General features: G+C 36.1%; 1 protein-coding gene and 1 long non-coding RNA gene across 12 annotated transcripts in view; both read left to right on the plus strand.

Moving 5' to 3' along the window:
• The window catches only part of def8 (differentially expressed in FDCP 8 homolog), a 169262-nt gene extending 158211 nt beyond the window's left edge, over positions 1–11051 (plus strand). For all 4 annotated transcript variants that reach the window (XM_051134718.1, XM_051134719.1, XM_051134717.1 and 1 more), the window contains 2 exons: positions 1849–1958; positions 10390–11051. In XM_051134718.1, coding sequence (XP_050990675.1) covers positions 1849–1958; positions 10390–10474 — 195 coding nt within the window. In that variant the 3' untranslated portion in view covers positions 10475–11051. The remainder of the gene's footprint in view (positions 1–1848; positions 1959–10389) is intronic.
• Positions 11052–16755: 5704 nt separating this feature from the next.
• LOC127180585 (uncharacterized) lies at positions 16756–19115 on the plus strand. Of its 8 annotated transcripts, XR_007829670.1 has the most exons (6): positions 16760–17241; positions 18159–18191; positions 18360–18404; positions 18486–18562; positions 18715–18837; positions 18929–19115. It is a non-coding gene; the product is annotated as an uncharacterized LOC127180585 (long non-coding RNA). The 8 variants fall into 8 exon arrangements; XR_007829669.1 differs by having other exon boundaries at positions 16756–17241; positions 18360–18562; XR_007829668.1 differs by lacking the exon at positions 16760–17241 and adding an exon at positions 17307–18018 and having other exon boundaries at positions 18360–18562.
• The last annotated feature ends 630 nt before the right edge of the window (positions 19116–19745 follow it).

Raw genomic sequence — 19745 nt, forward strand, 5'->3', positions numbered from 1 at the left:
CCATGTGGAAAAAGATAACACCCTGTTGAATTCCATGGTTTTCCATATCAGGACATCATAAAAAAAGGCTGGTAAAAAAAACATAAAGAAAAAAACTGGTCTTCCAGTTTTATTTTATTTTCCAAAATTAAAACTTCTGATGAACAACAACACTTGACATATTGCCAAAAAAGAAAGACAATGATCTTAAGGCTGGGACACATCAAGCTGGCTTCAATAAACTAGCAGCGATGAATGCCGACCGTGTTGTCACCTTGCGTCGAAAGCATCTGGAAAAAAAGCTGTACTTGACCACCATCTCACGACCAATTTGTATGTATTTTACGGGGTGGCTAATTTCAGTGACGGTTAGGTTTAGGGGCAGAGTTAGGTGTAGGGCATTTGTACAAATTCATACATATTGTGCAACGTTTTGTACGTTTTAGCTAAAATCATATGAATTTGTACGAATTAGCCAAAATATGTATGAATTGCCATGAGATTGGGCTGACAAACCACACAGACTACAGCCGACTACAAACTAACATGTGCATTCTGCGCCTGCATGAAAAGATTTAGCTGTCTATATCAGCAGCTTTTAATAGTATATATTTGTCATTCAAAAGGAGAAACCGAAACAAGGTATACAAGATAAATGCAGATATATGAAACATAAACAAAGCAGCACTTGCTTACCATTTTGAATATCAATTATGTTGATAACTTTCTTAATTTTAAGCGGCTCGTTTGTTATAAATAATATTCCCCATTTGAATGCTTGGATAAGATCACGTAACATCAAAATTCTCCAGCACTGACTCGTTCGTGAAACTAGACATGCAATCAGAGTTCTCACCTCTCAGAGAAATGGAAGACAACCCAAGAACTACACCACAGACTCTACATGCGTTGTTAAATGAAGTTCATGACAGTGCAATTACAAAAATATGGGACAATAATGGCATGTTTGGAAGGCTTGCCAGAAAAAGCCTCTTCTATCTAAAAACACATGGCAACATGGTTTAGGTTTGCAAAGTTGCATCTGAACAAACTATAAGACTTATAGAACATGTCCTTTGAACAGACGAGACCAAAGCGGAGATGTTTGGCCACAATGCACAGTGCTACGTTTGGTGAAAACCTAAAGAGTATATTAGCACAAACACCTCACTGGTGTGGTGGAGGGCTGATCATTTTGGGCTTGTTTTGTAGCCACTGGACCTGGGCACCCCACAGTCATTACATCGATCTTGAGCTCGTCTGTATAGCAAAGTATTCTAGAGTCAAATGTGAGGACGTCCATCCAACAGCTTAAGTTGGGCCAAAATTGTGTCATGCAACAGGATAATGATCTCAAGCACACCAGTAAATCCACAACAGAACAGCTGAAAATAAATGAATAAAGTGGTTGCAATAGCCCAGTCAAAGTCCAGAACATGATAAAGTCAGAAAACTATTAATTCAATTTATTGCTGCTAAAAAAATATATATATATATTTAGAGGCAACTAAATCATAGGGTGTCCTAACTCTGTCACACATGACTTTTCCATCTTGGCTTTATTTTTGTTAAACAAATAATGACACTCTGTGCTATGTCATGTGATATTATTCATCTGAGAATTTATTTTCCAAATTTTAAGACCTGGCAAGGATCTGAATTTTTTTTTTATTATGTCCTGATACAGAAAACCATGATGTTTATTATGTCCTGATAACATAACTGTTAGCTGCTTTGTGTAAAATAATCCACCTCAGCAATTTCTAATAAACCCTTGAAAGTGAGTGAGGTAAAATTATTTACTATGTGTGAGTATGCTACTGTGCCAGCATCCTTATATTTTATCTCTCTCTTTCTTTGTGCAATTAGAAATGTCAGGCCAAAGGCTTCATGTGTGAATTGTGTAAAGAGGGAGACATTCTTTTCCCATTCGACAGCCACACCTCTGTCTGTCATGACTGCTTCGCTGTTTTCCACAGGTTTGTTTTTGAATATCAGATACATTACCAATTACCACTTATGCATTGCTATGGGGCCTTGGAAGGGACAGGTTTGGTTTGCTAAATGTTGTTGTGACCACATCATATGAACTCCTGGGAATGTGATAATATATATCTTGGCCACAAAATATTATTTTGAGTCCATAAGATAATTTTGTCTAAATAACCACATCTTTATCTTGTGGCCATGGAGTGTGAAGTCAAGACCTTGAGATTCCATGATAAGCCTGACTGATGAAACAATAGTTTATTTTAAAATAGGAGTGATATATGAAGATATGACCTAAATGACATAAATATGTCGTAAATAAAAGGCATATAGCATATACTTCAAGGGATTCTTTAAAGGCATAGTTTACCCCAAAATTAAAATTAAGTCATCATTTACTTGCCCTTGTGTTGCTCTAATGCCATTTGACCTATGTCCTATGTCTATGTCTATGCCTTGTTTCTGTGTTCTGGATGTACAGGTCCTTCTCAAAAAATTAGCATATTGTGATAAAGTTCATTATTTTCTGTAATGTACTGATAAACATTAGACTTTCATATATTTTAGATTTATTACACACAACTGAAGTAGTTCAAGCCTTTTATTGTTTTAATATTGATAATTTTGGCATACAGCTCATGAAAACCCAAAATTCCTATCTCAAAAAATTAGCATATTTCATCCGACCAATAAAAGAAAAGTGTTTTTAATACAAAAAAAGTCAACCTTCAAATAATTATGTTCAGTTATGCACTCAATACTTGGTCGGGAATCCTTTTGCAGAAATGACTGCTTTAATGCGGCGTGGCATGGAGGCAATCAGCCTGTGGCACTGCTGAGGTGTTATGGAGGCCCAGGATGCTTCGATAGCGGCCTTAAGCTCATCCAGAGTGTTGGGTCTTGCGTCTCTCAACTTTCTCTTCACAATATCCCACAGATTCTCTGTGGGGTTCAGGTCAGGAGAGTTGGCAGGCCAATTGAGCACAGTAATACCATGGTCAGTAAACCATTTACCAGTGGTTTTGGCACTGTGAGCAGGTGCCAGGTCGTGCTGAAAAATGAAATCTTCATCTCCATAAAGCTCTTCAGCAGATGGAAGCATGAAGTGCTCCAAAATCTCCTGATAGCTAGCTGCATTGACCCTGCCCTTGATAAAACACAGTGGACCAACACCAGCAGCTGACATGGCACCCCAGACCATCACTGACTGTGGGTACTTGACACTGGACTTCAGGCATTTTGGCATTTCCCTCTCCCCAGTCTTCCTCCAGACTCTGGCACCTTGATTTCCGAATGACATGCAAAATTTGCTTTCATCCGAAAAAAGTACTTTGGACCACTGAGCAACAGTCCAGTGCTGCTTCTCTGTAGCCCAGGTCAGGCGCTTCTGCCGCTGTTTCTGGTTCAAAAGTGGCTTGACCTGGGGAATGTGGCACCTGTAGCCCATTTCCTGCACACGCCTGTACACGGTGGCTCTGGATGTTTCTACTCCAGACTCAGTCCACTGCTTCCACAGGTCCCCCAAGGTCTGGAATCGGTCCTTCTCCACAATCTTCCTCAGGGTCCGGTCACCTCTTCTCGTTGTGCAGCGTTTTCTGCCACACTTTTTCCTTCCCACAGACTTCCCACTGAGGTGCCTTGATACAGCACTCTGGGAACAGCCTATTCGTTCAGAAATTTCTTTCTGTGTCTTACCCTCTTGCTTGAGGGTGTCAATGATGGCCTTCTGGACAGCAGTCAGGTCGGCAGTCTTACCCATGATTGCGGTTTTGAGTAATGAACCAGGCTGGGAGTTTTTAAAAGCCTCAGGAATCTTTTGCAGGTGTTTAAAGTTAATTAGTTGATTCAGATGATTAGGTTAATAGCTCGTTTAGAGAACCTTTTCATGATATGCTAATTTTTTGAGATAGGAATTTTGGGTTTTCATGAGCTGTATGCCAAAATTATCAATATTAAAACAATAAAAGGCTTGAACTACTTCAGTTGTGTGTAATAAATCTAAAATATATGAAAGTCTAATGTTTATCAGTACATTACAGAAAATAATGAACTTTATCACAATATGCTAATTTTTTGAGAAGGACCTGTATATTATAGGATTTGGTAAAAAAAAAGAAATAAAAAAAAAAATGTAACAGAAATGTAACATTATTTAATGAATATCTTGACCTTGAATGTTGGTCACTGTGGACGTGGACATTTTTATTTATTTGTTTCATTTTCTTTCAAAAAAGAAAGAATAGCATACAGCATTAGAACAACACAAGGGTGAGTAAATGGCTTAATTTTGGGGTGAACAATCCATTTAAAGGATAATCACAAGCGCATGGAGTCCAATTATTCACACATGGGCGATTCTATAATTGCAGGTACATTTGGTGTCCAGAGTCATTTTCCGCTTGTTTCAAAGAGTTATATATATATATATATTTTTTTTTTATACATTTATTTTAGTGTTTAGCTTTTTCACAGAACAAACAAGACAATTAAAACCAAAAAAAATAAAAAAAATTACAATAATAAAATATAAATTAAAATGTAATAACCTATGACAGAACAACAGAACACAGAGGGACAAATGCATATAAAGGCTAATTATAATTTAACTGGTCAGGTAATGCATAAGCAGGATACAGATTTGTAAATGTTGTAGAGTCACTTAGTCCTGTGCATGTACATTGAAATAAAATGATAATTATACACAATACAAAAATAGAAAATAAAATAAAAATAATAAGAATTATCCTGCATTATCCTGACTTATTGGCTGTCAAATAATACTTTAGGCACCATCTTAAATACATTATCAATGAGTTCTGTTCACACTCCATTATTAATAACTCGTCATCAACAAGGGTCATTGGCTATACATGCATTACATCAATTACATTCAGGTATTCTAAAATCTGGCCACATGTTTTGTCAAATACCTCAGATTTGTCAATATTGATGTACCTCAACCTCTCCAATACAAGCATATTTACGAGATCTCTGCCCCACATTTCGAACTTGGGTGCAAATTCAATTTTCCACATTCTTAAAATCACCCTCTTGGCAATTGTCATACCGAATAATATAGCTTGTCTTTCATGTTTATTAAATATGTCTAAATTACTAAATATCCCTATTATAGCTAAAAGTGGACATGGTTTAATATTCTTTTTGAATGCTTTAGAAAAACAATCAAATATGTTTTCCCAATATTCCTGTAGTTTAGGGCACAACCATATTATGTGAGTTAATGATCCCTCTGCTACTTTACACCTGTTACAAAATGGAGACACCTCTGGAAAAATGCTGTGCAATTTTACCTTAGATAAGTATAATCTATGCAAGGTTTTAAACTGAATTAAATTATGCCTAACATTAATTGAACAAGTATGTATGTTCTCAAGGCCTTCTTCCCAGCTGTCTGAATCAATCTCTAAACCTAATTCTATCTCCCAGGCCTGCTTGATTTTGGCTTCATCTACTACTTCATGTTTTAACAGAATACTATAGAAATATGACACAGCTCCCCGATTTAAAGGATTAAACATATTAATTTGTTCAAGCACATTGTGTTCTATCATCACATTAAAATTTGACATCTGTTTTTTTACAAAATCTCTAACTTGTAAGTATCTAAAAAAGTCAGAAATATTAATGTTAAAGGTTTTTTTTAATTGCTCAAATGAGGCAAATGTCCCATCTATATACAGATCTTTTATTCTTTTAATGCCTTTCTTCTCCCATTGCGTAAAACCTGAGTCAAGCAAACCAGGGGAGAAAGCATGATTCTGACATATAGGACTATCTAGGTACATGTCGGGAACCTTCAAATAGGCTTTAATCTGTTTCCAAATTTTCAGCTCATTTTTTATAACAAAATGATTATCATATAAGGTTGGGTCGATTCTAATAGGACTATTAAGAAGAGCAGCAAGAGACGTCCTATTGCAAAATGCTTGCTCCATTCTAAGCCAAGACGGATCTCTATCTGGATCAGAAGACTTCTTTTTCCACCATGCAAAAATATTTAAGTTAGCTGCCCAGTAGTAATATTTGAACTGTGGCAGGCCAAACCCTCCCTCCTTTTTAGTTTTGCATAAATGTTTCTTTGATATTCTCACATTTTTATAATTCCACAAAAAGGGTACAATTATCATGTCCAGCTGCTTAAAAAAACTTTGTGGGATAAAACAAGGGAGTGACTGAAAAAAGTACAAAAATCGTGGAAGTACTACGATCTTCACTGAGTTAATTCTTCCTGCTATTGACATGGGCAATGTTCTCCAGAATTCAATATTTTTTTTTAACTGATCTAACATTCGTTGCCAATTTGTCCTAAGCAGATCTTTGGGTTCTTTAGTGATTGTAACTCCAAGATATACAAATGAATTGTACGCTTTTTTAAAAGGCGTAGATTTCAAAAATTGTGGGTCAATTTTTGTTACAATGGGCATTAATTCACTCTTTTCCCAGTTAATTGTAAAGCCAGAAAATGTCCCAAATGTTTTAATTAAAGACAAAACTGCAGGAACCGACTTTTGAGGGTTAGAAATATATAATAGGATGTCATCAGCATACAATGAAAGATAATGAGGGAGACCCTTAATATTTACAGGATAAATCCCTGAATGTTGTCTAATACTTACTGCTAACAGTTCAATAAGGATTGCAAACAAAAAAAGGCGAAAGCGGACATCCCTGTCGCGTTCCTCTACATATCTTAAAGGGAGAAGACACATTTTGGTTTGTGATTACAGATGCAACTGGATGAGCATATATACTATCAATCCAGCTCCTAAAGACTGGTCCAAAGCCAAATGCTTCTATGGCAGACCTCATATAATTCCATTCCACTTGATCAAAGGCACGTTGTGCATCAAGAGAAATAATAACTGTATCTGTGCTGTGCTTGGTGTATAAAATGTTAAAAAGACGACGCAAATTAAAATGCATATATCGCCCAGGCATAAACCCTGTTTGGTCCGGGTGTATAATGGAGCAAATATGACTTTTCAGACGATTCGCCAGTATTTTTCCGATAAGTTTTGTTTCTATTGGGATCAAAGAAATGGGACGGTAAGATGACGCTGATAGGGGATCCCGCCCTGGTTTAGGAATTAAAGTTATATTGGCTCTATATAAAGTGGGAGGTAATTCAAAATGATCACCACTATGTTTATACATGCGTAAAAGAAGGGGGGAAATTATGTTACTAAATTTTTTTAAGAAATTCAATGGTAAACCCATCTGGGCCAGGAGATTTATTGTTTGGAAAGGAATAAATGGCTCCATTTATCTCTTTAAGGCTTATGTCTGCATCTAAATGTTTAACTGCATCTTCTTTTAATTTAGGAAGATTCAAAATAGCTAAGAAATTAATTGCAGTGTTTGCAGTTGCATTGTCCTGAGAACGGTATACGTCTTCATAAAATTTAGCAAAGCACTTATTTATATCAGTTGGATTGTTTATGAGACTGCCGCTACTCGATCTAATTGATTGAATAGCGCGAGATGCTTGGGCCTGCCTCAGCTGACGAGCAAGCAACTTTTGCGGTTTATCTCCTAATTCAAAATATTTTTGTTTAACTTGATTGAGCATTTTTAAAACATTTTTAGACATAAGCACATTATATTCATATTTTAATTTTAGTTTTGTTAAGAGCTTCCGCCTTTTGTGTAACTCTATATTCCTGCTCCAACTGTACTAACATGTCTTCAATTTTCTTCAATTGACCTTTTTCACGTTTTCTTTCTGCTGCCTCGTATGCTATTATATTTCCTCTCAACACAGCTTTCATAGTTTCCCATAAAGTTGCATCATTAACATCACCTTTGTCATTAGTAGAAATAAAAAAATCTATTTTCTCCCTAAGATAATCACAAAAGTGCGTATCTTTTAATAAATTGTTATTCATTCGCCATGTGTATTCTCCCTTAATTATGCCTAATTTCAAATCCAATGAATGTGGGGAATGATCCGATATTAACACATTATGGTACTTTGAAGCAACAGCCATAGATATCAATTTGGAGTCAATTAAAAAATAATCAATTCTCGAATAAGATTTATGCACAGATGAAAAAAAGGAATAGTCTCTGTCAGAGGGATGAAGTACTCTCCAAATGTCTACTATACTGAGATTTTTTATATAATTATTAATAGATGTACAAGACTTTGATATATTATTTTTTTGATATATTATTTGTCTAGAGTTGGATCTAAGACACAGTTAAAGTCACCTCCAACAATTATATTTGTGTCTTGTAAATTTGGAATAGCTTCAATTACTTTAGTAAAAAATCCTGGATCGTCAAAATTTGGACCATATAGATTGAACCATAATGTATCTACCATTTTGATCTGAAATCGTTTTTTCATGTATAAATGAAAAATTCTTTCTAATAAGGATGGCGACACCTCTAGCCTTTGTTGAAAAATTAGATTGATATACTTGGGAGGCCCAGGCTGGCCGAAGGCATCTTTGTGCGTTTTTCTTTAAATGTGTTTCCTGGAGAAAATGTATGTCTGCTTTAAATGTCTTTAAGTGTGCAAATACTTTCCCCCTTTTTAATGGGCTGTTTAACCCCCGTACATTCCAACTTAAGAATCTAACCAACCCCTCAGATGAATTACTTATAGTTATAACCATTGAACAAATGTTTTTGATAAAGTGCCCTTAGAACAACACAAATTATACATCTATATAACTTACGAAAGCCAACATAATAATTAATGCATAATCCCTCTTAGAACTCCAAGAACATTCCCCCACACTCCCAACAAGTCCATGTCTCCCCTCTTTTTCACTTAAACCTAACATTAAAGTATTATTAATGTAGGTTTCCATCTTGCGATGTTAATCCAATGAAGCAGAAAAAAAAAAAAAAAAAAAACATGCTTCTTCTAACCTCCCTCTTAACTATTTATAAGATCATATTGAAAAACATAGAGTCTCACCCCAGTATCTGGAACAAATCAGTCTGATAATATGTAAAGGTTCAGTTTATCACTCATCTGTATTCTGCATCATCCAAAAAACTGAACCCAGCAATGATTCAAAACTTCAAATTTTTAAGATTCTTGACTGCCGCCGGACCATTCAACCACCTTGTCGCTTAGAAACTCGTTCGCCGCCTCTGGAGCCTCGAACGTTGCGGTGATGTCGCCCACGGTTACAATGAATCTTGCCGCAAAAAGAAAGCCACACCGTATCTTCATCGCTCTACATTTCTCTCTGATGCTGTTGAACACCTGTCGTTTTTTTCGGGTATCCGTTGTCAGGTCTGGGTAAATTGATACCCTCGCCCCCATGTAGATCAGCGGTTGATTCTGCCTGGCTAAACGCAAGACGAGCTCTTTCGTTTGATAGTGATGAAGCCTGGCAATGATTGCTCTTGGTCTGCCGTTAGTCGCCGGTTTTAAACTGCGGTGCGCCCGATCCACCCGTACCGGTGTTTGAAAATTCTCCTCTCCCAAAAGCTTTGGAAGCAGCGTCTCGACGAACCTGGTAGGCTGTCCTTGCTCCTCTTTTTCTTTTATACCCACTATCCGGATGTTTTGGCGGCGAGATCTAGATTCCAAGTCATCCAATTTTGCGTACATCTGTGCCGACTCCGCAGTCAACTTTGAACATAGCTGCTCCAAGGCCTCAATTCGCTGATCGTGTGCATTCGCCGCCTGTTCGATTCCTTCTACTCGCACGACAACTTCTTCTACTGTATATTTTTGTGTGGAAAGTGAAGTTGAAACATCATTAAACCTCTTGTCCATATTGGCGCTGAGAGTGTTGATAGCGCCCATGATATCCTCATTACTAACTGGTACCGTGGGAGAGCTAGTGTTAGCTACCCCTTTAGCGCCCTCGCTAGCTTTCGTCGTTGTTTCTTCCTCCTCTGCGCCTTTATCTTTTTTATTTTTATTTGGTTTTGTCATTGTCCACCGAACTATGCGCGACTGAATTCTTATTATTTTTTCCACAAATAAAATGATATGGGTGAGAAAATTAGGATAGGTCAGATAGAGCTCAAGAGAGTGCGTCTACTCCATATCGCGCCACCGGAAGTCTCCATATATTTTTAATGATTTTAATAATTTTTTACTCATTGTCATGGATCACAAGATGTTACAGGCCATTCCATGTGTGTATGTAATTAAATCTTGATAAGAGGGCAGCAAAGATCTTCCTATGTCTATGCTTTGTTATAGCTAATGCCCTAAAGTTAGCTTGATAACAGTAAATATATTTGACTCATCCCAACTTGCTCTCTTCACTGTTGCTTGGCCATGACAAAAGTTGACCTTTTGAGAAATTGTGACAATGCTGGGAATTCAAGGTTCTTGTAATGCAGCAACTGAATGTATTCATGTACCTGTTTGGTTCTTCTATGTTTAGCTTTTGTTCTTGATTGTGATATGATTGTCTACCTCAGGGATTGTTACTATGATAATTCAACCACATGTCCGCGATGTGCAAGAATGCTGGAACGGCAACATGAGGAGTCTCAGAACCTGTAGATCAGCCTGACAGATGGATGCATCATTTACTGTTACATGTCTTCAGTCCAAAGAGAAATTATCCATGTCAAACTTTAACAGTGGCATGTTCCTCCTAAGACTGTGACTGTGAGATCAGTTTCATTTCTTCCTACATGTAATCTTTGGTAGCATGCTCTTTAAGGGACCAGAAAAAAATACATAGGCAACATTATATTCTACTTTATAGTTACATCCCCATAATGCACTGTGGCTTTAAAAAGATTGTAGATAATATTCTAGAACATATATTGTGCAACTATTTCTGGTTTATGAATATCTCATAATGGAGTCTTCTGTAATGTAATTACTTGGTGTAAAATTGTATGCTATTAAATGGCGGAATGCTATTTAATTTTCTTTGTAATAACTGTGCAAGAGAACATATAAAATGTTATGAAGTCCAACATCAAGATATCTTCACACAAAGCATGAATCAAATAAAAAAAAAATGGTATTACTCAAGTAGAGTAAGATGATCGCCACACCTAATTATCTTTTTTTTCCTCTTCACCACAGATAAGATAAATGGCTTTGATAATAAATGGCTTTGCTTTTCCTTCCTGTCATTTCATCTGAACATAATAATGACCACTACTACAATGTAGTTGTATAAACTATATTGGGGGTTTAGCTTAATAATTCAGCTCTGGAGTGGTTTGTTCTTCCCTGAAGTATGTCCAGAAGGGAGAGCAAATGTACATGGCCTGGGGTATGTTCCAGAAAGCAGGAAGTCACGGTTGATTAACCCAAACCTTGCTTACTCGAGGTATGCAGTTTCCAAAAACGCATCCTGGAGTAAGTTCATTCAACCCAGAGTATGCTCCTGGTTAACACGCAAAACATTCTCAACAGAACAACGAATCGACGAGTCACCATGGAAACAGACGCTAAGAAAAAGCGTGCCATACTGCTTTTTTCTTCTTCTGTTCAAAATGTCATTTACAGTGCATATCGCCACCTAATTGGTGGTTGTGCAACCATTTTTTCTTTTTTCGTTTAAACTGTAATCCTTGAGAATATGAATTATATTGTTTGTTTGATGCTAATTATAAGTCATATCAGATATATATATATATATATATATATATATATATATATATATAAGTTATAAAAATAGGCCTACATTATAGAAAATGCAGATCCAAGATGTGTGAGATGATAATAAAATATAATAAACATGTATAATAAATAAAATAGTGTCATAACAGTTTTTTATAATTTATACAGATACTATACAGAACTATTATATATGCCAATAAAACAACTTTATTAACTTTATTGCAATATTATACTGTATAATATTGTGCGCAAACTGTCACATCAGTAGATGACGCATGCGCTGATAGCTCTGAAGTAAGCTAATCCTGAGACATAACCTACTCCAGAGCAGGTTATCTTCAGAGAGCAAGTTGCTATGGCTACTTACATACGCTAAACGTTACCTCCATTTTTGGGACAGAAAGTTGAGGTTATCCACTTACTTACCCTTAAACATACCCTGGTATGTCACATAACCTGCTTTCTGGAATACCCCCCAGGTGCAGCAGGGGATTGTGGCAACCTGCAGTAAGCACACACAAACACTCATGTACTTAACTTCTATTGGGTTTATATACAGCAAAGAAACACAATTGTAACTCTTGCAGAAAACATGTATCACTGATTATTGAGACATGGGACAAAACATGTCCAGCAATTGTAACTGCTGTTAGGTTTAAAAATATTTTCAATTGTAAATGTTATGAGGGATTAATAATAGCATCTATTTAACACAATTATCCCATTCAATTTAATTTTATCATTATTATATCAAAATCATGACACTATGACACATTGTCTTCTCACTATCTAAAACAGTGTGATCACAGAGAATGGTTCAATCATTCATATGTTGTAAAATGGATTTAAAAAGTTTTTTAATGATGAAAAAGAGCCTGTTTTATCAAAAGCAACGCTTAATAGCTCATATCAAAGCAAGGATATTTCACAGGTTCACACTCGCAGATAATAAACTGAGTAAAAGGTATGCGTATTTGGCATGCTGTCCGGGAGAGGGATCCAAGCTCTGTAGTCATTTACAAGCCTGGGGCACTCCCCCTGCTCGGGGGAGAGGGTTCGGAGCTCGGCATTTGGCCCAAACCCAAAGTGCTCCCCCGAAATGGGTTGAAGGTGAGGAGCCGGGTTGGTGGAGGGGTGCTGAAAAGACAAGAGATAATGAAGGTAGGACTGCTTTGGCTATTTATTCTCTCTTTGTGCTGCTTGGATAGTGAGTGTTATTGCTGCTGATGAATTGGCCGTGTTAATTATCTGCATGAACTCCTCCTGAAATTTGTTAATAAAACATCACTTTTCTATGGCACATGCATGTTTCATAAGATTGCAAAGTTGTGTCCCTATTTTTGTCAACATCGTCAGACATTTTTTTAAATATAATAAAATCAGGGAAAATCAGGGGCAGCTTTCACTTTAACAGACCCCCTTACCACATTCCAACTCTGCAGAGTATGTCTCGTAACTGTAACCCTGTTCCCTTAAAAAGTGGGAACGAGATGCTGCATATCAATACGCTTATGAAAACATTCTTTGTTCGACCAGTTGTGAAGCATGTGTGTCAAACACGCCAAGAATTGGCCTAAATAACCTTGGCAGGCGACGTCATATGATTACGTGCACCTGAGGGTTATAAATAGACGTGAGACGTACACATCTTCAGGTTACAGCTTTGTCTGAGACGTCCAAGCACGCCTACAGTGCGGCACTGAGGCGCAGCATCTCAATCCTGCTTTTTAAGGGAACAGGGTTACAGTCAAGCAACCTGAGACGTTCCCTACCAAAAGCTACACTCGATGCTGCATATCAATATGCTAATGGGAACGAGAATACCAACACCGCCACAGTGGAAGTGTCTGGACCCGTCAATGTTGTATAGTGTGTGCGCACAAACATTGACAATGTCTCAGACATGACTCTGGGATGTTGACTCAAGGACATCCAAATTATAGAGTCTGGGAAATGTGTGCGGAGAGGACCAGCCTGCCGCACCACACACTTGCTGCAAGGGGACGCTGTCAGAGCCTTAGTATAGAATGCTGTGGGCACCTGGTTGAATGGGCCCAACTCCTAGAGGGGAAGTTTGACCCCGCTCCTCGTAGGCTAGGGCAATAGCATCCCTCACCCAATGTGACATCGTTAGTCTAATGGTAGCCATAGCATATAAAAAGCTGCTCTGATTTATGACACTGGCTAGTGCGGTGGACGTAAATCTGAAGAGCATGTACTGGACACAGTAAGTGAAGTCCTTCTTGCTCCAGTGTCGTGAATGGCAGAGGGCAGAAGGCTTCAAGAACAGCTGGAAAATAGGGTGAGGATGCAAAATAGCTTTAACCAGCCCAGGGGCAAAGCCTAGTCAGGATGACAAGACTGACAGAGCCTGCAAATCCCCAATTCTCCTCAGAGAAGTAATAGCTGTGAGAAAAACCATTTTATAGTTTTAGAATGTTTTAAATCCTGATGTTAATATTTCCTGTGTCACAACCATGATATGTCAACACCCTCTTCCAATTTCTGAGGATATTATTTTAAATCTTTAGATCATTTTGTTCTTCTAAAGCAGGTTCTATTAGCATCTAGCAACAACAGAGAAAACAAAATGACTGCTACATGAACTCTTTTGTGAAAGAAATGCCAAATTTGTCAACACCCTCAGATATCACCACCATAAGATTTTCTCTGACCATGCTGACCGGCCAATGACAATTTTTTAACATTTTTCTAATAATGTATAAATACTAAATATGTAACCTAACAGTAGAGCTGCACGATTAATCATTAAACATAAGATTTTGGGAACATAAGGCTGAGTGAACACATTACACTGGATAAAACGTCTATACATTGCATCTGATTAATCATAGGCCTCATTTATCCGAAAGTAGGCCCCTAATTTTTTGAGTAAAAAAAAAGCATTCTCTTACTTTCATTCTTCCCCATTCACTTTCAATGGCCGGCCATTTTGGCAAGTGTGATTTTCTGCAATTTTGTACAGTTTTGCCTACTTTTGGATAAATGAGGCCTACGATTAATCGGAAGCAAATAGAAACACAAAACCAGTCCTAAATGAAAGAAGTTGACAAAAAGATTGAATCCAATATTTGGTGATAATATAGCATAATGAGAGATTTATAAGCAATTGTCCAGTCATTTTTGACTGGGAGCACCACAAGTGTGACTTTTTGCAATTTTGTACAAAATAAAAGCATTTAAAAGCAAAGTTCCTGATTAAACATTAAAGCACATTAGTGTGAGAAACCGTGCAATTTTTTTTATTTTTTTATCTCATATTATGAAAATTATTGATAAAAATGTTGTTGTTTTTTTTTTGTCATTCAAAAAAACGAGGTACCTTCTCTCAGAAAAATGAGGCCTATGATTAATTGGATGCAAATAGAAACACAAAACCAGTCCTAAATGAAAGAAAACAAGTTGACAAAAAGAATGAATCCAATCTTTAGTGATATTATAGCATAGTGAGAGATTTATAAGCAATTGTTTGGAGTCCAGGCACAAGTGTGACAGAAATCCGAACACAACCAGAGGGTTAAAACAGCTCAGACTTATGTTTTAGTCTGAGACTAGGCTTAAGCCATGTCTGTGAAGCCGGAGGTATGTTTGAAAAAAATTATGTCATTCTGAAAATATAATTATGTTTTTTCCTAAATACATATGCTACCTATCTACAGGCCCTGCTATTCTCATAGTATGTACTGTAAAACTGTAATGTTCTACGACACAATAAACTTTAAAACACTTTTTTTCTAACTGCTGAAAATTACATATAGGCCTGGTTTCACAGACAAGGCTTAGACTAAAGCAGGATTAGGCCAGTTTCAATTAGGACATTTAAGTTATTTTTATAAATGTGCCTTAGAAAAAAACATTACTGGTGTACATCTTGAGATAAAACAAAGGCATTGATGTATTTTAAGATCAGTCAGTGCAAGTTTATTTCAGTTGAAACAGCTCAGACTTATATTTAGTCAGGACTTGGCCTAAGCCTTGTTTGTGAAACCAGGGGTTAGTGTGAAATCCATTTTCTCTCAGGTACATCACTAGTGTAAGCTTCATGGTGAAAACTTCTACATCACTCTTGCCAACGTAGTCCATAGTTACAACAGAAATTTACTGTATCTTGACATTTACACGATACATTTATAGCAAAATCATAGTACAGGCAATTTTAGCTTTGAATTAAAAGGAATATAATTATGAATTACAAAATTATAATAGCTTATTTGAAAAGAAAAAAGTTAGCTGATGCTAACTGGCTAGCTAACTAGCTACCTGATGCTTGAGGTCATTTTTAAATATAAAGTCCAAATATTTTTTAATATTATTTTTCAACCAACTAGTTTAGAATGCATTTGATTGAAAAACATAGGATTTGATTTCAATCCTTACAGACTAGGATTGACAAAAATAAGTAGCGCTTTTGAACATTCTTGACACGACCTGCCAACTTGCAAACTTAAGTTTTTTAATGGTCTGTGTGTTTCTTTTATTCAAAAAATAAATAAATAAATAACATGACAAACTGGCATTTTGTTACGTGTTAATACACACTCATGTAGAGACATAGTTTAATAACGAGGACAATGGATTTTCCAAGGATTATCAAGAAAACAGTTCATCACCAATTATTTTGCAGGTAAGTGGCATTACTAAAGTGTATTTATTCGTATTTATACATTTTGGCATTTCACCGTTAATGTGTTTCCTATAGCCATAAATTTATTTCATTCCTTCAGTTCGATATGATTTTTAAAGGCTAAATGCATGCTAGTGAGTAACGACCCTAGTGAAAAAAAGTATACTTTATTGTATTTGTAATATATTTGCTGTTTCAATAGTACATTGCAAATATACTAACCAAAAGTTGTACTAACTTTAAATATATTATAAGTGTATTACCACCATGCTTTTACCTATTTTCACAATACAACTTTTAACACACTTTAAAATAATTGTAATTTAGTATATTTTCTAAAAAAATATATTTTCTAAAAATATACTTGAAATGTAGTTTTGTTTGTTTTTAAAAGTGTATTTATTTGCACTTTATGTAAATATATTTTAGTATTATTTTTAACTGTGTGCTGAAATGTAACAATGCATTGAAAGTATACTTTTAAAGTACATTATTAAAGAACTTTATTAGTATGCTTTAAGTAAAATTTTGGAGTAATTTTTAAGTGTACTTCATGCTTACAACAGAAAGTAATAAAACATGATAAATGCATTTAAAGCCCATTTAAAACATTATTAAATGAAGTGTATGCATACATACAAAATGCTACTCTTGTAATTGTGATTTAAGTATTTTAATAAATTGATACAATGTCACAGAGGGGTCCATGTACATCAATGCATTTATAATTTTATACCAACAGCACACCATACGAACACTAGAAAAAGTGTTCTAGACTGTAAAACCAAATAGTATTCCTTGCTATAAAAATACTAGTAAGTTTACTCTATTTTAACCAAAATGTTGAGTTTACTAATTTTTTTTCATTGCTGAAATATTACAACAGATAGTTCCCATAACTAATGAAATTTAAGTAAAATTACTCAAAATGTCCAAGACATGCTGTTACGCATGCGCACTGGGCGACAATTGCCCCTCCCCCACGTCGCAGAAGCACAACGGCTGAAGACTCAACGCAGAGGATCTATTTCGGTAAATCAAGGTAAAAGCTTTTAATTTGAGTCTCATTTTTTGCTTGCTAGTCCTTATGATGGTTAGATTTTATGCACTTTGTTGCATGTTGTTTTGTGGAACATGTTAGCCCATTCAAAGAACTCAAACACGGTTGACCCTGCACATTATTTGAAGCGATTTCTGTTCAAACCACTTAACTAAATGTCCACTTCATATCTGTAAAATTAGCTGCCTGGTTGTCTGTTAATTACTATGTTATCCATTCGTGCTAGTGATAAGTTACGAGAATAGGAGTAATTTGAACGACGGTTGTTTCATGTGACGTTTTGCAGAATTCAAAATTCAGTGAGAAGTAAACAAAACACTTCAAACGAGGATATCGTTTTTAATTTCGTAAACGCTTAGCATATGCTGTAGGATATTTTATTCTGGACGCGGTACATTCGAATGAGGAGCTCACAGACACCGCCGCATTCACGCTAGAGAGCGCGCAATCCGGTCAGAGTACAAACGGATGGAAAAGAACGCTACATCTTCAGACGGGTTATTTTACAATAACTCTTTTTAACTTGACACGGCGATTTTGAAAGCAACTATGAGTGCTAAACTGTAGTCAAGCCGTAGCATTATTTGTTAGAAATACCTGGTTGCGACGAAAATAGTATGCGTGCTTAGTATGATAATTACGGTAATGTGCAGGCAGTAACAAACAACACGCATTCTGAGATTGTCAACGAGTCTTTAGCAGACCCATCACCCCCACCTCCTCAAGCAGAGTATATATAACATTGAAACTTATTTAAATGTAAGTTAACGATCTTAGTTTTAAAATACCAGATGTTTCCATTTACATTACATAAGAAAAAAATACTCTATACATTTGGTTTTGTTTGTTCATTGTTCACTGATTTTTGATTGATGGATAACACTTTTTTATTATTTTAGAATACCAGCTGATGACTGCTGTGCAGTGGAAATGTAAGTTCAGATGCTTTAGTTTATGTTTGTTACAAGTGCTATGTTTGTGACATAACAGACATTCTTTACATTTGTGTTTTATACTTTGCAGAGAGGATCTACTTAGATAAATATAAGATGAATGCAGTAAATGAGACTTAAAAGCATTTATTTCATTTTCTTCCACAGATCGATCATCTTGATAAAACCTCAGTATATCATCAGGAGCAACAGGTATTAATTTTGTGCTCCTTGATATGTTTTTTCCCTCCAAAAATGGACAGTCTCTGACTTAAATTTTATCAATCACCAAAGGCCACATTTTCAGCTAAAAATCTTCTTTGCTATTCTGCTGAAGAAAAATACTCATGAACATCTTGGGTGGCGTAAGGGTGAGTAAATTAATAGCTAATTTTTATTTTTGGGTGAACCTGTTTTTTTTTTTTTCATTTCCAAAATTTTCAAAACCCTATTCCTTTTCAAAAAGTGTGTTTATGGATTGTGTCCTTCAAAATGTTAATAGCCACTTAATGTTTGTTCTTAGATCTTTGCAGGATTCAGTCGCATATCTCGGATCTGAGTTCTGCGCAGCACTGGACACAGACTCTGCACTTTTGACATTTTCTAGAAAAAAGGATTTTAAATTTCACATCAAGTTAATTAAAAGGTATTTCTTTATCATGTTGACTGTAGTTGTCATCTTTAAATCATGATTTGCTTATGATTGTTATCCTTAGCCTGTCTCTATTTTTTCATAGTCATCTGATGTTTCCACTGCAGTACTTCAGGGCCTTTCAGTCATCCTGGAGGATGACCCACAGGAATTTTACAGGATGTGTTTCGTAAGTATTACTGGATTTTCTGCTCTCATCATTTTGTTTTATTCAATATGAATATAGTTCTGGTTATGAAAAATTGTCAAAGGTTCTGTGTATTTTTTTTTTTTTTTTTTTTAGTTTTGCAGTAGATGCTATATTTGTCTTTTGTGAAACAGTTTATTACTGAAATTGGTGTAAATGCTTTAAATTCGTGAAATTGTGTTGAGTGATCACAAACATCATTACACACTTTGAAATAAACTTCTTGAAATAAAGAGCCTAGTTCACCCAAAAATGGAAATTAGCCCATGATTTACTCACTCTCAAGGCATCCTAGGTGTATATTAGGGCTGCACGATAAATCACATGTGATTGTCATGTGCATCTCGACAGTGAAGATGGTTCTGTGATTAGTAGTAAATCTCTATCACATGCATTCAGATGGAGCGGAATTTAATACACAGAGCCTTAGTTCACTGACAAGCTACGCAATATCGCGTTCATAATCGAATGCGATTCACCTGCGCATATGAACGCGATATTGCGTAGCTTGTCAGTGAACTAAGGCTCTGTGTAATCACATAACCGTCTTTACTGACAAGATGCGCATGACAATCGCATGCAATTTATCGAGTTATATTAAAAAATATCCTGGCTCTTCCAAGCTTTATAATGTCAGTGGGTGGCTGTTTCTGTTCAACAGTTTAATGAAGTGCAGTAAAATGCGTCCATCCATAATAAACGTGCCTCACACGGC

This window comes from Labeo rohita, chromosome 18 (genome assembly GCF_022985175.1).
Source record: "Labeo rohita strain BAU-BD-2019 chromosome 18, IGBB_LRoh.1.0, whole genome shotgun sequence".
Taxonomy (NCBI): Eukaryota; Metazoa; Chordata; class Actinopteri; order Cypriniformes; family Cyprinidae; genus Labeo; species Labeo rohita.